Genomic DNA, 16887 nt, shown 5'->3' with positions numbered 1-16887 from the left:
GTCTGTTCCATATTTTATGGTGATACATTCACCAGTTGCTGAGACCTTTTACTTAAAAACCACAAATGCCAACTTCACGGTCACACTGAAGGAAAAGTCAAAGGATCATCAAAGTCTTTAGGATTCATCCTCTCGGCGCCCCAGATACCCGTACTAAATTTCATTGGAATCCATCCAGTAGCTGTCTTGTCATCAAAAGAAAGAGCAAGGATGAGGGTGAGATACACATAACATTGAGATTTTTTTTGGTCCCTGTCTGTTTTTTATTCAGATTCTGACATACTTCCTCTACTATTTACAGACAAGGCAAACTCTACGTAACATTTTTTTTTGTCTCGTTATAAACCTTTAGCTATTAGAGGTTTTTCCAAATTAATTTTGAGACCTTATCTCAGCCCCAGCAGCCTAACAAGTTCTTGACCTACTTTTAAAAAACACTGTAGTGAGCTGTAGGTAGTTATCCTCTCTCATCTTTCCCCTCCGTCGATTTCTGCTGGTGGCAGCGTTGGTGTGATGTCAGTTTACTTTGGATCATTCTCTGACAGTGAACACCCATTAACCTCCCCTTTACTTCCCTCTGCCTGCTTTGCTATCTCTCAGTTTCCTTTCCTTTCTTTTCATCTCCTTGTTATACATTTTACTTTTTTATTCTACTCATTTCTAAATCTATGGTAATTTGCAACAAAGTGTGTCCTCCGTACATTCTGAAAAAGGGTATCCATTGCTTTGCGACAGATAATTGTTTTTAATGATCAAGAAGCATAGAGGCATGTCCAGGCCTAATAGCTTCTAGATCAGAGAGGCAGAATTATAAAGATAGCAGCTTATCTCCACTCACTGAATGTCTTTGTTAGGTTGCTGTCGTTCCAAGTTGGCGCTTTGCTTCTGTTCCCCTCGCTGTTCTTCTGTTTCTCTTCGCCCCCTCTTGTCGTTTTTGAGTCGTCTTTGGCCCACTTCCAGAATCAATCCGTCACCTCTTTAAAGGGAGACGTTCTTGCATTTGGGCTTCTGTTTCCAGAAGGGGGCCTACAGCGACAGGGTGCCTCATTCATGTCCACTTCATTGTCTTTTAATAATCAAACCATGATGGATTACCGCCATACAGATATTCATTTGAAAGCGACATCTATGGGGATGAAAAATAGGGGAGGAGAAGGAAAACGTCTGTATTTCTTTTGATGGCTTGAGGACTGTTTGTGGTAGTGCGTGTGTGTGTGTGTGTGTTTGTGTGCTTTTATTGGATGGTAGTTTGGCTCCTGCACTCTAAAAGACAGGCAGGTTCCTCCCTCTCGCTCCCTCACGATTCCCTCCTCTTATCGTGGCCTCCTGGGTTCAGGCAGACAGCTCCTCCTGTCTTTTCTCTCTGATTTATCAGCCCAGGCCTGACAAGTGTAAACACCTGCCAAGGTATCCTCCCCATTTGGGGGCGCTACGTGGTTGGATGTGATCCATTTTTCTTTTTTTTTTAATCCCCTTATGGTGGATCAGTGCGTTACTCTCACCTGGCTGTCTGTTGAACCTTCTCTGCTTGGTCCTTCTCTCTTTTACTTTCACACCTCACCCCGAACACCATTTCCTCCAGCATGCCTATGAGCAGGTGTGGTCTGAAGCTCTGTTAACAATCCGGTATTTATTTGGCTGAGTTGTAAAAGTGTATAGTTTTAGTGTGGTCTGGTGTCGGGGGAACGGTGTTCACACCCGTGCGTAAGATCTGTTTCTGCTCAGTAACGCCTCGAGACCGTCACACAGCCGCAACTTCTGAAGTTGTTGGAATTACCTCGCTGTCGTTCATGCGGCTGTTAAATCACTCCGGCTTTTATTCAGCTCCAACAGTCATGAAAAGCACCTGGAAAAGGAACACACAAACAAACTGCTCTTCTCTCAGACGCTCTTTCAACCACTTTTATTCATGTTAAAAGGGGTGATGTGTCTCTGGAAGCGTGCAGGCGTGTTAAGGCATAGTTTTGATTTTATTTGTCCAGGTTGGAAACTTTTCCTCGCTCAGCCAAAGGCAGTGCAGGTGACTCATGACTTGATTAATTCAGTGTTTAATTGTTTTATAGAAGAAATGATTGGATAGTCCACAGAGCTTGGGAACAGGTTTCTGTGGAGCTATTTCTTTTTACAAAATAGTCCCTCTGAATACCAGATTATCAAGAATAACAGGATCAGATAGGTTTCCTCATACTTTTGATAAACCAATACATGAATTACAACACAGATGCAAAAAGCCAAACATGTATTCTGTGTGGTACAGTATATCCAGCTTGCATCCTCTGTTACACAATTAGCAGCACCTCATCCAAATGTGGCTGGTGGTGACGTTGACGTGCAGACATGTAAGAGCACATTGCCAGTAAGCTACCCCTTCTCTTTGGCATCCCTGTCATCTGCAAAACCTTCAGCACCAATCTGTGGACATTACCCAGACTGCCAAATATAAACACGAGCAGGCTGCACTCGAACCAAAGCTGTCAGACGGCATTTACAAGAGGCTGCCAGTTTATAACCTTCACATAGAGCGCTTCCTCCTCCACCTCCACCTCCTCCTGACTAGTCTAGGATAAAAAAAAAACACACTTCTTAACAGACAAGTGTTTGACAATGACATGCTTTAAAACATCATAGTCATTATCACAAAATTTGATCATGCGGAACAGCAATCTCTGGAAACCACACAATACAATCTTATTTATGTCCTTAAGGGCAACTCTTCAAACTCTCGTGCTATCTAAAGCCACTTATATACGAAGCAGCCATTCAAAACACAGTACAGAGTGAAGGCCATGAAACAAGCTGCAGAGACCTTTAAGTTGTTTTAAACTGCCCTACAGAATGACACACGGGAACACGATGTGATCTCACACTGCTATGTCTAAGGCTTGGTTATCTTTGGGTTCAGAAAAAGGGAGAGAGAGAAAAGTTAGGGTGGGGGAAACATCATCACTTCGCTGGTTAAAATTTGCGTCACGTTCAGGTCGGGGTGTAAACATATGTTGTTTTGGGCATTTTTCTGACACGACCGATGCCATTTTTCCATCATCCACACAGGTCTGCTCTGATGTAATTAAAGGGCAGTCTCGCACTTCATTGCACAGTTTGATGGCTGGCACAGTGGGGGCCTGCGGGGGATGAATAGCTGGGACCTTCTCAAGATTAACTAGTTGTGCGTTTGTGCATGTGTGTGTGTGTATTCGGAAAAAATCTGCCCAGCCCAGCTTCATCGTGTGTGTCTTGACCTGTGTTCTCTGTTTGTTTGTGCCCATTAACTAAACTACGTGTAGCTAAATGTCAGGTAACATTTCTGCACTTTCCCTCACCTGAATCCCGCTGTGGCTGACCTTGTCACGCTAATAAATGAGTGTTAATGCATGTATGTTTTAGCTGCAAGGACCCATAGCTAAGAAATAACATCATTAGGCCTAATAATATGTTTATTGTTAAAGCTAATGCAGTTGGGGTTGGCTGACCCCTCGGGGCTCCTCGGTCTTGGTAGAGAGAGTGGATGTGTGTTGCTGATTGTTTTTGCATTGTACAAATTAAGTTCATGTAGTTTTCAGCTTATAGCCGAGTATAGAGGGCGGCTGCGTGAGTGTATTTGTGTGTGTGTGTATGGATGCACAATTATGTCAGTATAGTTATTCATAAGATGGTGGGGTATATGCAGAGGGATTCTGGGGGGTCCTTGTGTTTTTATTACCTGCTGGTGGCCTCCTGCCAGCATCCAGCTTGATTAACTCTCCCCTTACTACCCTCTCTGCCACACACACACACACACACACACACTATACACACACACCAACACTAACACCAACCTTATGCACACTCACTAGCTACCAGCTACTTTATCACTGAAAGCGTGCGGGGGATTTAAGGGAATAGCAGCTAAGGTTCTCAAAATGTTATTATCTATTAAAAGCCTGAGGAGGAGGCACCGGGCTCTGCGGTTACACTTTATGTCTTCTCTTTGGTTGTTTTTCAAGAAGAGCTTTTTTGTAAGAGAGGAAATCCACACACTTCCACCTGCGTAAGTGTGGTTTTCGGTTGTAGGTAATTTATTGCTGGAGTTTGAGCGCGTGTTTAAGGCTCGATTCCTGGATTCTGATGTTCTCAGCTCACACAAACGCACGCGCACACGCACATACACACAGGCACACAGGCACACACGGAAGCAATTTGCTCCTCCACAAAACAAGTGTAATTCAGTAAAGACACACTGTGTCTCGTTCCCTCCTGTTACTCATGTGTGGCAGTTCGTAATGAAAGGGCCACTGGAAGGCTTAGGGGTTTCACTTAAGTCATTTTGTGCTCAATTTATTTTGTGTATCGCAGGAGGCAGTGTGAGATGGTTTGACTAACAGTTTTTAGCATCTTGTTACACCCCATTGATGTAGATGGAGGATGTGCCTTACCTCGCCCTCAGCAGCTACTGTTTCTCAGCACAAACAAGTGAAATATCTGGAGTATGATTAATCCCCTAAGATTAACTTCACCAAACAATAACACTACTGCATCGACATTCATAAGGAAGAAGCAGTTTTTCATTCGAGTCTGACATAATCAGGCCCTGTCTAAAAATATCATTATGGAATTACTCCCATTTATTAGATTCTTAGTACATGAGCCAGATCGCATCTTGCTTTCTTGCTCAGTACAACCTCCATCTGTCATTCACCGTGTTAGCTCCCTCAGGGCTAACCTCCTTGCCTCATGCCACTTCCTGCTCATCAATCAGTCAATTACTAGAGGACTTCCGGGGTCAAGGTTCAGTAGAAACACACATTTCAGCCCTCCACAGAGGAATACTGTACTGTATGGAGAGATGGACAAAGCCAGTTTATATTTACTATTTGGGCACAGTTTGAGTGCAGCTCAGTCAACCTTCAGTATAGGAGAAAGGTGAGGGTGAGGGAAAATCATTTCAGTATTTTTCTTTTCAAAACATGTGGAGTGCTGTATGAAGGAAAAAAACCAAGCAGTGTAAGGATAAGAGGAGTAGGCCAAAGAGGGAGGAACGAGGGAGAGGAGCAGAGCGGCCTGGGAGATCAAGGTCGTATCCAGGCTTTAGTATTGGTATTCTCCTCAGTGTTAAAGTGATTCTCCAAGTGAATAGTGTTTTCATTCCTCTCCTGAATGAGATTCACGGGAGCATGGAGAGAGGGAGAGAGGGAGAGAGAGAGGGAGACATGACAAAGAGAAGAGAAAGTAATTCCCCTTCTCTCTCTCATCCTCCCTCCTTCCCTCCCCCCCATGTTCGTTCCCCCTTGGACATACAATAGCGAATGAAAATACAGCGTGGGATAAACAACTTTTATCAGACAGGAGCAAATGAAATCGCCACTTTTATTCAATTCTTCATCCCTGAAGGATCCCCCTACTTTATCTACCCGGCAACATCTCACCCCTGCAGCTTCAGCCACAGACAAATCAGAACCAAAACAAAAAAACAAAAAAACAGGAAGGTGCTTTATGCAAATTAAATGCTTTATTCTTGATTAGATTACAGACGCAATAATTGTCTCGGATGATTTATGGGTGTAATTTGTTGCCACAAACTGCAGTAGGAAAAGCTCAGTTGCCGTCGTTTGTGCAATGAAAACGTTAGATCAACAGAATTTAGGGCATCTGCTGTAAAATCCACCTCAGTGGGCACATATACGTACATTATATAAGGAAATTACCTTTTTGAGGACTTTTTTTTGCTGGATTTATGAGTAAATAATCAAGATGAAAAGCACAAAGGTTTCGGCGTTCACATTGACGGTCAGTACACCAGCTGAGGGAGTCAACAGTTGGTATTTAAGGTGGAGCGACGAGAAAAGAGATGAAGAGGGGAAAAAAGGTGGTTCTCTGTCTGTTGTGGTTAAGTCGCCGCGTTGATGCACAGATACGACCCGCTGTAGTCCGCGGCCTGAGGGATTTACGATGTGGGATTGCTCCCCTTACATTTGACTGACAAGTGGGAAATTAGGCACTTGCCATGCCATCCTGCTCCATCTCCAGGTACCGTTTTTACTTTACAGCAGGCTAATCTCAACAAGAGCCCTCCCACTTCACTAAGACCCTGTCACACACACAGGCAGAGAGAGAGAGAGAGAGTGCCAGAGAGATTGAGAGAGAGAGAGGGAAACTCAGAGATCTTCTCTGCCTGACATCGATCTATGACGCATATTACCACCATAATCCAATTAATTCTGTTTCGCTTGCAACGCGGCTCACTTGAGTCATCGAAAATGCATATATAAATATATCTCTGACAGATTGCAACGGGCCGTGCAAAATGCACAAACAGCTAATTCAGGTGGACTTGAATTAGTTTGGCAAACTCCCCTCTTTTGCATCTCCCCCCTTCCCTCCCCAACTTTGCGTTTCTTTGTTTCACACAAAGAATGCAGAAAGCGAGGAGGGAAAATAATTGAGGAGGCAGTCAGGTGAAAACAGATTTGTTTGACAAACTTTTTTTTTCTCTCCTGCCTTTCCCATTTTCTTCCCTTCATCCCTCTCTATCGCCTCCCACCCCTCCTTGTCTACCTCTTCTGTCTTTCTTTGTGCAGGCTGAAGGAAAACTGTAGCAGAGGACCAGCAGCAGCAGCAGCAGCAGCAGCAGCAGCAGCAGTGTTGGTGCGACCATGAGGTCAGAGGCCTTGTTACTCTACTTCACGCTACTGCAAATAGCCGGGGCGGGCTTCCCCGAAGACAGTGAGCCTATTAGCATCTCACACGGCAACTGTAAGTATATCCCTCTTGCTTTCTTTTGTTTCTTCTTTTTTTTTTTGGGGGGGGGCACTCTCCTCTTCTCATCACAAGTCCTTCCTCGCTCTCTGGCTGCCCTCTCCTCTTTATCTTCCACTTCTCAAGTCCCCCACTCTGTATCTCCCTCACTTGTTCTATCCTTTTGCTCCTCCACATCCCTCTCAACCCCTCGCTTCCTCTGCAACCCCCACCTCCTCCTACACTGAGTGCATTCTGAAAGCACGGAGCGTAATTTGGCGCCCAAGGATAGGCCCTCTACACACACTAAAACGAAGGACTTAAAGCAGCAGCATTTGAAACGGAGCCCACCCCACATCAAAGGATAATCCGCTATTTTTCTGTTGGACTCCTAATGCTGTGTGTGATAGTGTTAGCACTGTGGCAGGCTATAAAGATACGGTCATTGTTTCTCCCTCTGTCCTGTCCCGTTCTGCTCTCTCTGGGCGTGACGCTGTATGTCCTGGCCAGGAGAGCTGAAACATAAGCCAGCCAGGCTTCACATAGACTCCTCCATCAGAGTGTTTATTCAAACCAAGCACTTTCATCCAAAGCCACCAACAATACAACGATTGCATGGTACAGCACAGCACGTTTTTAGCCTGCAATTTATGGTCGCGGGAGGAGCCCAGCCAACAGCTGTGGCGTTGGCTTCTTCTTCTCATCCAGTAAAGACACATGGGTTGATATTTGACCTAAAACCAAATAGAAATTTGATATATGCTGTCAAATTCATACATTTCAAAAAATCTCAAGGCTATTAATACAGTATATGTAAGTTTGACACATGCAGGTATTCATTTTCTGTCCTGTCCTTGCAGACACAAAGCAGTATCCAGCGTTTGTAGGCCACAAACCTGGCAGGAACAACACGCAGCGGCACAAACTGGACATCCAGCTCATCATGATCATGAACAGGACGTTATACATCGCTGCTAGGTGAGTGATAAAGACTGTTATTGTTTAACATGTTTTCTCCACATGCAGGAAATCCTCAAATACAGTTGCTATTTCAGAGAGAGGGACATAAATTTAAGAAGACACTTCAAATTGCTCTAAGTTTTATGGCTTTGTGGAATCGGAGTGCAGGCCACAGCAGAGTGAGATTAGTCAAACTGAGCATGTGTCGTTCCACTAGGATTGTTAATTCTTTTATCATCATATTTCTCATATTACATTAGCTGACTGAAGTTGACTTTCAGCTCATGCACGAGTCTCATCAGTTGTTGCCGGTTGGGGAATGTCAACATGTGATCCTGTTTTAACTTGATAATGGCTGAGGGGCTGCGGGATCCGAGGCAGTCAGAGCTATCGAACTGAACTCTGGAGCCCTGCTGTGATGTTTTCTTCTAAAGTTTGGGGAATCCGCAGGGACTAATTCAGAGGAAAATCCCGAGACTTTAAAGCAGTCTGGACTTATTCTTTCATTACCTCTTTGTTGTTTTCTATTTTTGGCTTTGCCATCTGCCAAACCCCTTCAACCTCGAACCATGTCCCTGAAGACTTACCCTGTTGTTGTTGTTGTTTTTTTGTTGTACAACATTCAAGCACACATACAATACTGTATGGATGCACACAAACACCCCCCCAGAAAGATTAAAAATACAGATTAATTAAACATTAATCTCAGTCATATCAGTGCTCCCAATTCTCTGGTAAAATCTACATGAAATAAACCACATTTCGGGTCTAAAGGCAGACTCCAAACAGCTGTAATGCACATGCTCCACATACAAACCTTGTGTATTATAATAAAGCAACAATTGGAAAACATCACAGAAGTTTAGATTTTTTATTTGTTGGCAGCTCAATACCCCTTACAAATCGATTTTCTTCTAGCTCGTTGTTTCTTTGTCTGGCTTTTCCCCCCCTTGTCTGTCACCTTCCTTTATTGCTTTCTGTCTTTCCGCCAATGTGTTTCTCACCTGTGTGTTTGGTTTTGAGTGACTCAACTTTCGGAGATAGGATGGCTCAATTACACCATCAGGAGCCACGCGGAAACCACTACTGATTATTTGTTCTTGCTCATGTGTATTTCAGGATATGTTCTCATTGCCCTATGTGGCATTTGCGGCACTGTAACATCAGTCAGATCTGTGACCAGAGCATCAACAGACAGGCTTACCTGCATACGAGGGCTTGAACGTGCAGTATAAAACGAAATCAGCAGTGAAAAGGACGTAATAGAACAGATCCTTATCTGTTTGTTCTTTTCCATCCATGGCTAATTGAGTGGCAGGCTTGATTGGATACTGTTAAAAAACCACAATAGGGGTCTTTCTTTGCTTTCCTCCCAAGCATGTCAAATTAAGTGGCCGAGGGAGGCTGCTGTTTTAAGTGGCAGAGCTTTTTAACATAACTGGGTCATTAAGGCGAGGTGTGGGGAGAGTTAGAAAGGAAACAGAGCGAAAGAGAGAGCATATGTGTGTGTGCATGTGTGTGTGGATCACCAGAGGCTTTGGTCTGCCTGTCGCCCACCTGCTCCACATGGGGTGGCAGCGGCCTGAGGGATAGGGGAGGGACAGGAGACACAAAGGCTTTATTGGAGGGGTGTGTACGTAAGTGTGTGCGCATGTGAGCTGCAGAGACGGTGTGTGTTGCCCAGATTAGCATGCAGGCCAGTTGTCAAAAGGGATTTAAAAGTGATTTCTTGAGTGTGATGTATGTGTGTGTATAGATATATATGTTGGGGATGGTGAACATGTGTTGGTGGGCCTGTGGGCGCAGGCGTTGGTTACAGCATGTGTTTGCGTGTGCGAGGTCACCTGGTGCGTCGGCCCACAAACTTGCATTCTTGCTTAAAGCAGACAGGAATCCTGACACATGGCCGGGGTATGTGACCCCTGAATGACTGGAATGGCTGCCTCAGATTAGACCAAGCCGGATGACCGCCATTGATCCTCCTGACACAGAGAAGACTGTTGGAGTCAATAACATGGATGCAAAATGACGGCCCATGCACAAAGATACATTACCACTAACAGGATATCGATAAAGACATGTAAAAGTTGAATGACATACAGTTTAAGGCAAACAGTGAAGACAATCACCACTTCAGAAATCAATGTGAAAGCAGGCCAGCCCAGCAAGACATAAGCTGCAAAACAACGAACAATGGTGCAGAGAAAAAAAAGAAAAAGGGGGGAGAAGAAAAAAAAACGAGGCAACATCAATAGTTGCTTTTATGACGGTTGTCCAGTCAAATGACTTGTTTATTCTGGGGCCAGCATCACACAGCTTTGCCATCATGCCTCTACACCAATGAGCCTCAGTTCTTGGTGTGCAGCAGCTTGCAGATGGCCACTATGAATGTAGTCCAAAGCCCAACACTGTTTCAGGCTGTTTTTTGAATGGCTGCTCAGTGTATTAAATCTCCTTTGGCTCCTGCTTTGGCACTGGCAATGACATCACAAGATTTTTTAAACTGTGAGATGCATGCAAACATAGCAACTGATGAAATTGTAAATAGACAAAAGTGGCCTAATCCATAGAGGGAGAAGTCAAATCTTTTGGCAACGTAGGAACTCAGAGCAACAGATGCAGTGATTGATAATTCATCCCCAGTTTTGAGCCTTGAATGAATGAAATGTATTGATTTGCTGGAATCAGATGCTCCTTCTGCAGTTTTGCTCCATCCATTAACAAAACGGACTCTGTTGACGAAGCTGTGATGCTTTTACATGTAAAATATAATTAAGCCTCTCAGATTCACATGTTTTATGTTGATTATGAATTCGCCACATGAGTGTTTCAGTTTCATCGTATTCTGAATCATATTCCATCACTCACTTTCCATCAGATGCTTTATCTGAGATGACAGTGCAGCCTGATAAGATATCAGACTGCTGTCAAAAAGCCTCTTGTTTGTTCAGTTTCAACAAGACAGAGTATAGTGTTGATTTCTCTCACTCTTCCTTGAATATCTGCTGTTAACAAGAGAGATACAAAGCAGATGTCCGGCACACAAGGGCCTGTTCAGACCAATACAGATGCAGAGAAAGTTGTTTTTATTCGTGAATCATAGCACAGAGAGGCGATTGTGTGTTGGAGCAGAGAGATGAACATGAGATTCAACCTTGTATCTATCCAGCTGCAGAAAGTTCTGCACATTTTATCGTAGAGATTAGCTATACATTCACCATGACAACTGAGACACGAGCCCCTGTATTTTTAAGTGCTGAGCATAAAAACTTCTTCATGTACAAGCTCAGTGGTTTATGTATGTCTGTTGTCGTGTGTGTTTTTTAGGGCGTTTAGCACCAGAGTCACGTTCCGTAAAAGCAATAAAGTGTTCTTGATGCAGTGAGAGATGGACAGAGGAGGATTCCTGTCCCAGAGGCCCATATTTCATGGTCAGGGTACACTATGTAGAGCATTCAGAGGGAATTCATCACAGTGCAATGGGAAATTTATCATTTTGATCTCTGCGAAGAAATTATCTGATGTGTGGCATGGGTTTCAGAGTGTGTGTGTGTGTGTGTGTGCCACTGTGCCAGGGTGTGTGCATGAAAAAATATATTTATGTGTGTGTACAGCTGTAACTGCAGCAGAGTTTGGCGTCATTTCCATAACTGTACTGATGTAATTGCTGAGATCTGGGGAAAATTTGACAGGACAATGAGACAGACTGTAAATGAGATAACCCGCCCAAAATGTGAGTGGTAGTCTGTCGTTGCTCAGTGCGAGTGCCAAGTTGAACCAGGAAGTCTGAATGTGGATGTGTGAAACAGACAGTTTGGGAACAGTCCTTTTTTTCTTTTCCTAATAAGTTTAGCTTAAGGTCAGGATTTGTATGATCTTCTTACTGTTTTTTTTTTTTTTTGTGCCTGATCTGGAATGATGGCTAAAAATATGCAAATGCACCCAGGCTGGGATTTCCCTTTGAGGTTAGGGTGAGGTTTAAAAACATGAGGAGAAGACACATGCAGAGAATGAGACTGACAGTCCATACATAATTGTGCATGCATATGTGTGTGTGTGTGTGTGTGTGTGTGTGTGTGTGTTTGAGTGAGAGAGAGAGAATGTGTTACTGTATACCCTGCCTTGCAAGCATGCCCCAGGTCTCTCCACATGCAGGGCATAGTCGCCATTCCCGGTCCTCTGTCGGCGTTTGCCATGGTAACACCAACCGCACTCTGTTTACACCCCTCTATGAGGCTGGGAAGCATGGGAACCAGAGAGAGAATGTGTGTGTGTGTATGTGTATGTGTATGTGTATGTGTGTGTGTGTGGGAAGGAGGGAGAGAGGGAGGGAGATAGAGAGACATCGGTGTGAGAGTGGAGGGACCAAAATTTGTAGTTACCGTTAGCTCCCACAAAGAAACACACACACACACACAGAGGGAAAGAGAGAGAGTTAGAGTCAAAATCCCGATTACCTTCTCTCGGTTGAGTCCTCTGGAACTGTTGTGCCTCTGTGGCTGCTGTTCTTCCCTGTCGGGTCTCTTTGGGTCTCGCAGTGGAGGCCACTAGAGTCTCCATTATTGTAGCTGCACCAAATCCTGTTAAAACCCACTAATGATGGGGATTACACGGTTGCCTCCTCTCCCTCTCCTCGCAGCACCAGCGACATCCAGCCACGTCCACACTCTGAAACAAAGCTTGCAGCTCCAGTAATCATAATCACCTGAATTAAAAGTTGGAACAAGTTTCTAGTTAACATGTAATCGCACAAGTACGTCAGATACTTTCTTACTCTGAAGATTTTTAGCAGTTCAATCCAACTTTTCATCCAACATCACAAAGCCTGGCCGAGTTAACTAATGCTCTTACATTAGTGTCATATTAGCTTGAACTTAAGTTATTGGTTGTTGTGGCTATTCTAATTGGTCAGAGAGGAGACTTCTTTAATTTCCTCATATGCTACGTATTATGGTGTTTCAGCACTAGACAGCTTTGACCATCAGATACACGTAAACCATTATACATGGCAATCTATGTGGCTATGTTGAAATGTTAGTCGTATTATAGTCATATTTTATTGGTCGTTGTGCACTAATAATTAATTCATGAACACAGATTAAGCAATTCAAACAACAACTTGAAAGCAAGAATTATTAATACGAGGCACAAATTGCTATTTCTCCTACTTACTGAGCTCACAGGCAATAAAAAACGGACGATTGGATGAATTTGATTCAGTAAATATAACAAAATAACAACTTTTATGCAGTTATTATTATGCATGCCTGCCTAATTGTGCGTGTACTCAAACCATACCCCTCACCCTACTGACCCAGCAGCGCACAAAAAACACACATACACTCGTATACAATCACACAAAAGGGAAATGTGGAGAGAATGTAGAGAACCGTAATGAGAACCTCAACCTTCGAAAAGAACAACCTGCCTCGGCTTCGGGGTGAGTGAACTCTGGCTTGTTGTATTTCATGCCACCACATCACTGAGGCCCTCTTGATGCCCTCAGCCCATTCAGAGCTTCGACAACTCCCTTCACGGCCCAAAGGTGCCTGCTGGCTTACCCAGTTCCCTCCCTCCCACTTTGTGAAGAGGATTTGAACCAGTGAAAGCCAAAACAATGTACAATGGGCCCTCCTCTACCACCCATGATCCAGTTATGAAGAGAGAGGAATATGGGTGAAGGGGGCGATGAGAGAGAAAAGAGGTGGGAGGTGGAGAGGAGGGCGGACGTGTCGGCATTTAGTTTGCGGAAAGAGGGGTGGTGGCACAAGGTGCTGGGTGCATGCTAATCACATTCCCCTCTTTTCTGCTACTGGAGTGCGAGATAATTTGACAAAGCCCCAGCAGATGGACCAAGCTGGCTTGTGGTCACCCCAAAAGAAATGCGCTGTTATGAAAACGACATTCTTCCGCACAAAGCCCCTGTGTTCTCATGGCCACGCATGGCTACATGTCCGATGGAGACCCTCTATGTCACTCTGCTGCACTCAATCTCACACTCTCGCCTGCGCTCACTTGGTCGACTGTCTAGCCTTGATCTTTCAGCTCTTTCTTTCTGTCTGTCTGTACCCATCCTTTAACAGTGCCTCCATATTTGTGTCTAAGAGGATATTTGCATACCTTCCGTCCTACTCACACATTTTTGCAGCCGAATTTCGGGAAATGCGAAGCCCACGCCAAGTGATTCACATTGACTGCATCCATCAGTTATCAAAGGCTTCTGTTATTTCGTTTCCTTCAGAATCTTGGCGGTGTTTCGAATTTCATCGTAAACACTGCGACCCCTATGGACCCTTATGTTTTGCTTAGCACTGTGTCATCTTTAGAGCATGTTTGACAGAGACCGACATAGATCAGAACATCTCAGATAGACTTCAGTAAATTAAGACACTTGAATCAAAATAAAGGCCAAGTGACACTGGACCAATTCTGACTGGACTGTACGTTTGAGTTTGGAGCCCTTTGCACCCCAAATGCTAAAATCAGAAACGATGCTCCTTGGAGTCATAACTCAACCAATTCTAAACACACAGAAATGAAGCATGTATTTTTAGTTTCACTGTGGCCTCCATTGCTTCTCCATGTTTATTGCAAATTACCACCCATAAATTCATCCCTGAAATTAAGAAAGACATTTGTTATAGCTCCCTAAAAACTTGCCCGATGATTGATTTCTTCAGTATCAAGCCATGCTATCGTTGTCTGTTCATCCATGGATGTATTTCAAACAGGGCCTGCTAACAGCTATGGTGTACTTTAAACAAATAGGCAAAAACAAATTCATAGATAAATAGAATAAACTGAGCTCAAGTCGTAGTAGCATAGGGCCTATATGTGGATTGTAGTTGAAGTGTAGCTCCACCCAACCCCATCCAAAATAACTATGAATAGATAATATTTTTGTATATCATTGCAAAACTGTATTTGAAGGAACTTTAGTCCATATAGTATGCAAATCCAGTGGAGGAACACTGCTGCATCATTTTTCATTTGTATAAGTAATTTTACAAGTAAAATGTTAATGTGTACACATGTAGTGTAAATGGATTCTATACTAGGGAACAATAGTATTTTGTATTCACAGTGAACTGTTCAGTACAAATGGGAATAGGCTTTTGCATATTAAAATTTGGTTGTGAAATTACTCTTTGCCGCCTGTCTACTGCTGCCACACAGCAGCTTTTACCCAGGTCAGTTGTTTAGTCTGAAATTTGCTCATTGGGCCAGAACTCTGAAATCAGACCTCAGTTTTAAGGTTAGGTACTTTATTTGTCACATATACAGCTAGTACAGTGAGATTCTTTCTCTAGGCTCGTGGATCAGTAGACTACACCAGGGCATCTGTCTTTTTCATAACAGGAAGATAGAAGAAGAAGCAGATTAATCTATCATTAAAACAATTGTTAGTTGCAGTCCTAGTTTCATTATCCAGTCAATCCAGTATGTTGGGAAAGGATGTTGAAAGTCAAATTGTACCTTGTGACAATAAGGTTACATTGCCAGGAAATAAAAGCAATAAAATCTGGGCTGTGATGGATCATGTATTTCAAGTAGGTTTAAACTCTCTGCAAGTTGATTTTCAAAGGTTATTAAATAAAAGGAAACCACTGGCTGCCTCGAAGCGGCGACATCAATTTAAAAACTTCAGGTTTGCTTTGGAAAATGGTGCGCAATAATGTTAACTGCGTTCGATTTGTAGTTAATGGCCTACAACACACAATGCCACCAGTGTTGTCCTTGAAGACCCTGCCGCTGCTTTTCATTCTCTCCCTTTCACCATGAACTTCCATAGACGTGACTCACGCACCGGGGGGAAGTGAATATTTTGTAATATGAGTTCAGGTGCAGTGGTGAAGAGTGGAAAGGGGTCGCATCTGTGTGTGTGTGTGAGTGTGTTTGTGTGAGTATGTCGGGGTGAAGGAGGGGGTGAGGTGGCTGTGGTGTGTTGCACATGTGTGTGTTTGTAGAGCTGGTGTTGACACAGACACAGCCGCCCCATTGTCCTCCTCCATCTCCAGTCAGGATGTTTGAGGGACGCCTCATCGCTTGGCTCCCTCTAATCTCTGCTGGAACCGAAAACCCCGCGGCTGGAAAGCCTCGGCCCTTGAGGACGCTGTTAGCACCAGGACAGGAGAGGCACAAGGCAGGGAGGATATAGCTGGGAAGGTTACTGTCGAAAATTATGGAGAAGTCAATTACACATTACTCATGAGCTGTTTTAAAATTGCAGGCAGTAAAAAAAAAAAGAACCCACGGGATCACACTAAATCCACCAAGTAATCCTCTGATTTAATAGCTTTTGATTCAGTTTTGTCTTTTTAATATAAAGTTAGAAGTTTAATATAAAGATATAAATGAAGTTCAGTGAACAAGTTGCTGAACTTTAGGTAACAGAGCTGAACACGATAGTGAGATCATCCATCACTATTATCGCCTGTCATTTTCCTTTTCCTTTAAAATGGCTCTTCTTTTCTTTCTTTGTTATATCTTTAATGGGATGGGATGGGTTTTTTTATGTGTGACAAATTACAATTGCCATTTTTAATAATCAAGTTTACTGTAGCTCCTTGACCTATACATATCCTGTTACACTGGAAGCAAGGTGAAAGAAGCACTGGTAGACAGAGGGGCTGTTCAGGAACCCTGGCAATTGAATCCAGATCAGTTAGCTGGAGCGGTGCAGTGGTACTGAGATTAGGGAGCCTTGATGAAAAACGTTTTACAGTGGAGTTTGCGGGTTTGGCCTGAAAAAAAGACTTGATTTTTTTCGTCATGGCAGACTGCACAGTGACAGTCAGCATCTGGCATTCGCTAATGCAAGTGAACTTGAAAATACAAAGGACAAGGGAGGCATCTCAGTGACCTGAGGTTGACTTTGTTACTTCTTTTTCTCTGTCCATGGCTGAATTTTTGATTAAAATTTTAATTTCAGTCAGTTTCATATAAAAGGATTTTCCTTTTTCTTTTCTTTTTTTTCTTTTCAACAACATCACTGAGGAATGAACTGAACATGTTAAGGTCAACTGCAGATTGACTTTGCAATTAAATTAAATGATGTCCATAAAGATAAAGAGATTTGAATTTAGTTTGAAAATGATGTTGACATAATTCAGAATTTCATACACCAACCGGTGGATAATAACGTTTGATGAATTTTTACACAAGTGGTTTTAAGGCAGAGTTATTTGAAGTGGGTGAGAATAGAGTAACATTGAG

The 16887-nt window shown here is 43.3% G+C and overlaps 1 protein-coding gene across 4 annotated transcripts in view; it reads left to right on the top strand.

Annotated features, from left to right (window-relative positions):
• Positions 1-16887, top strand: part of sema6a (sema domain, transmembrane domain (TM), and cytoplasmic domain, (semaphorin) 6A) — a 106939-nt gene that overhangs the window by 40258 nt on the left and 49794 nt on the right. For all 4 annotated transcript variants that reach the window (XM_085786402.1, XM_085786405.1, XM_085786404.1 and 1 more), the window contains exons 2-3: positions 6555-6729; positions 7572-7689. In XM_085786402.1, the coding sequence (XP_085642528.1) occupies positions 6630-6729; positions 7572-7689 (218 nt within the window). In that variant the 5' untranslated portion in view covers positions 6555-6629. The remainder of the gene's footprint in view (positions 1-6554; positions 6730-7571; positions 7690-16887) is intronic.

This window comes from Trachurus japonicus, chromosome 9 (genome assembly GCF_045865225.1).
Source record: "Trachurus japonicus isolate A0001 chromosome 9, Traja_1.0".
NCBI classification, from domain to species: Eukaryota; Metazoa; Chordata; class Actinopteri; order Carangiformes; family Carangidae; genus Trachurus; species Trachurus japonicus.
The sequence above is the reverse complement of the archived record's forward strand: the minus strand, read 5'-3'. Positions and strand labels throughout refer to the sequence as shown.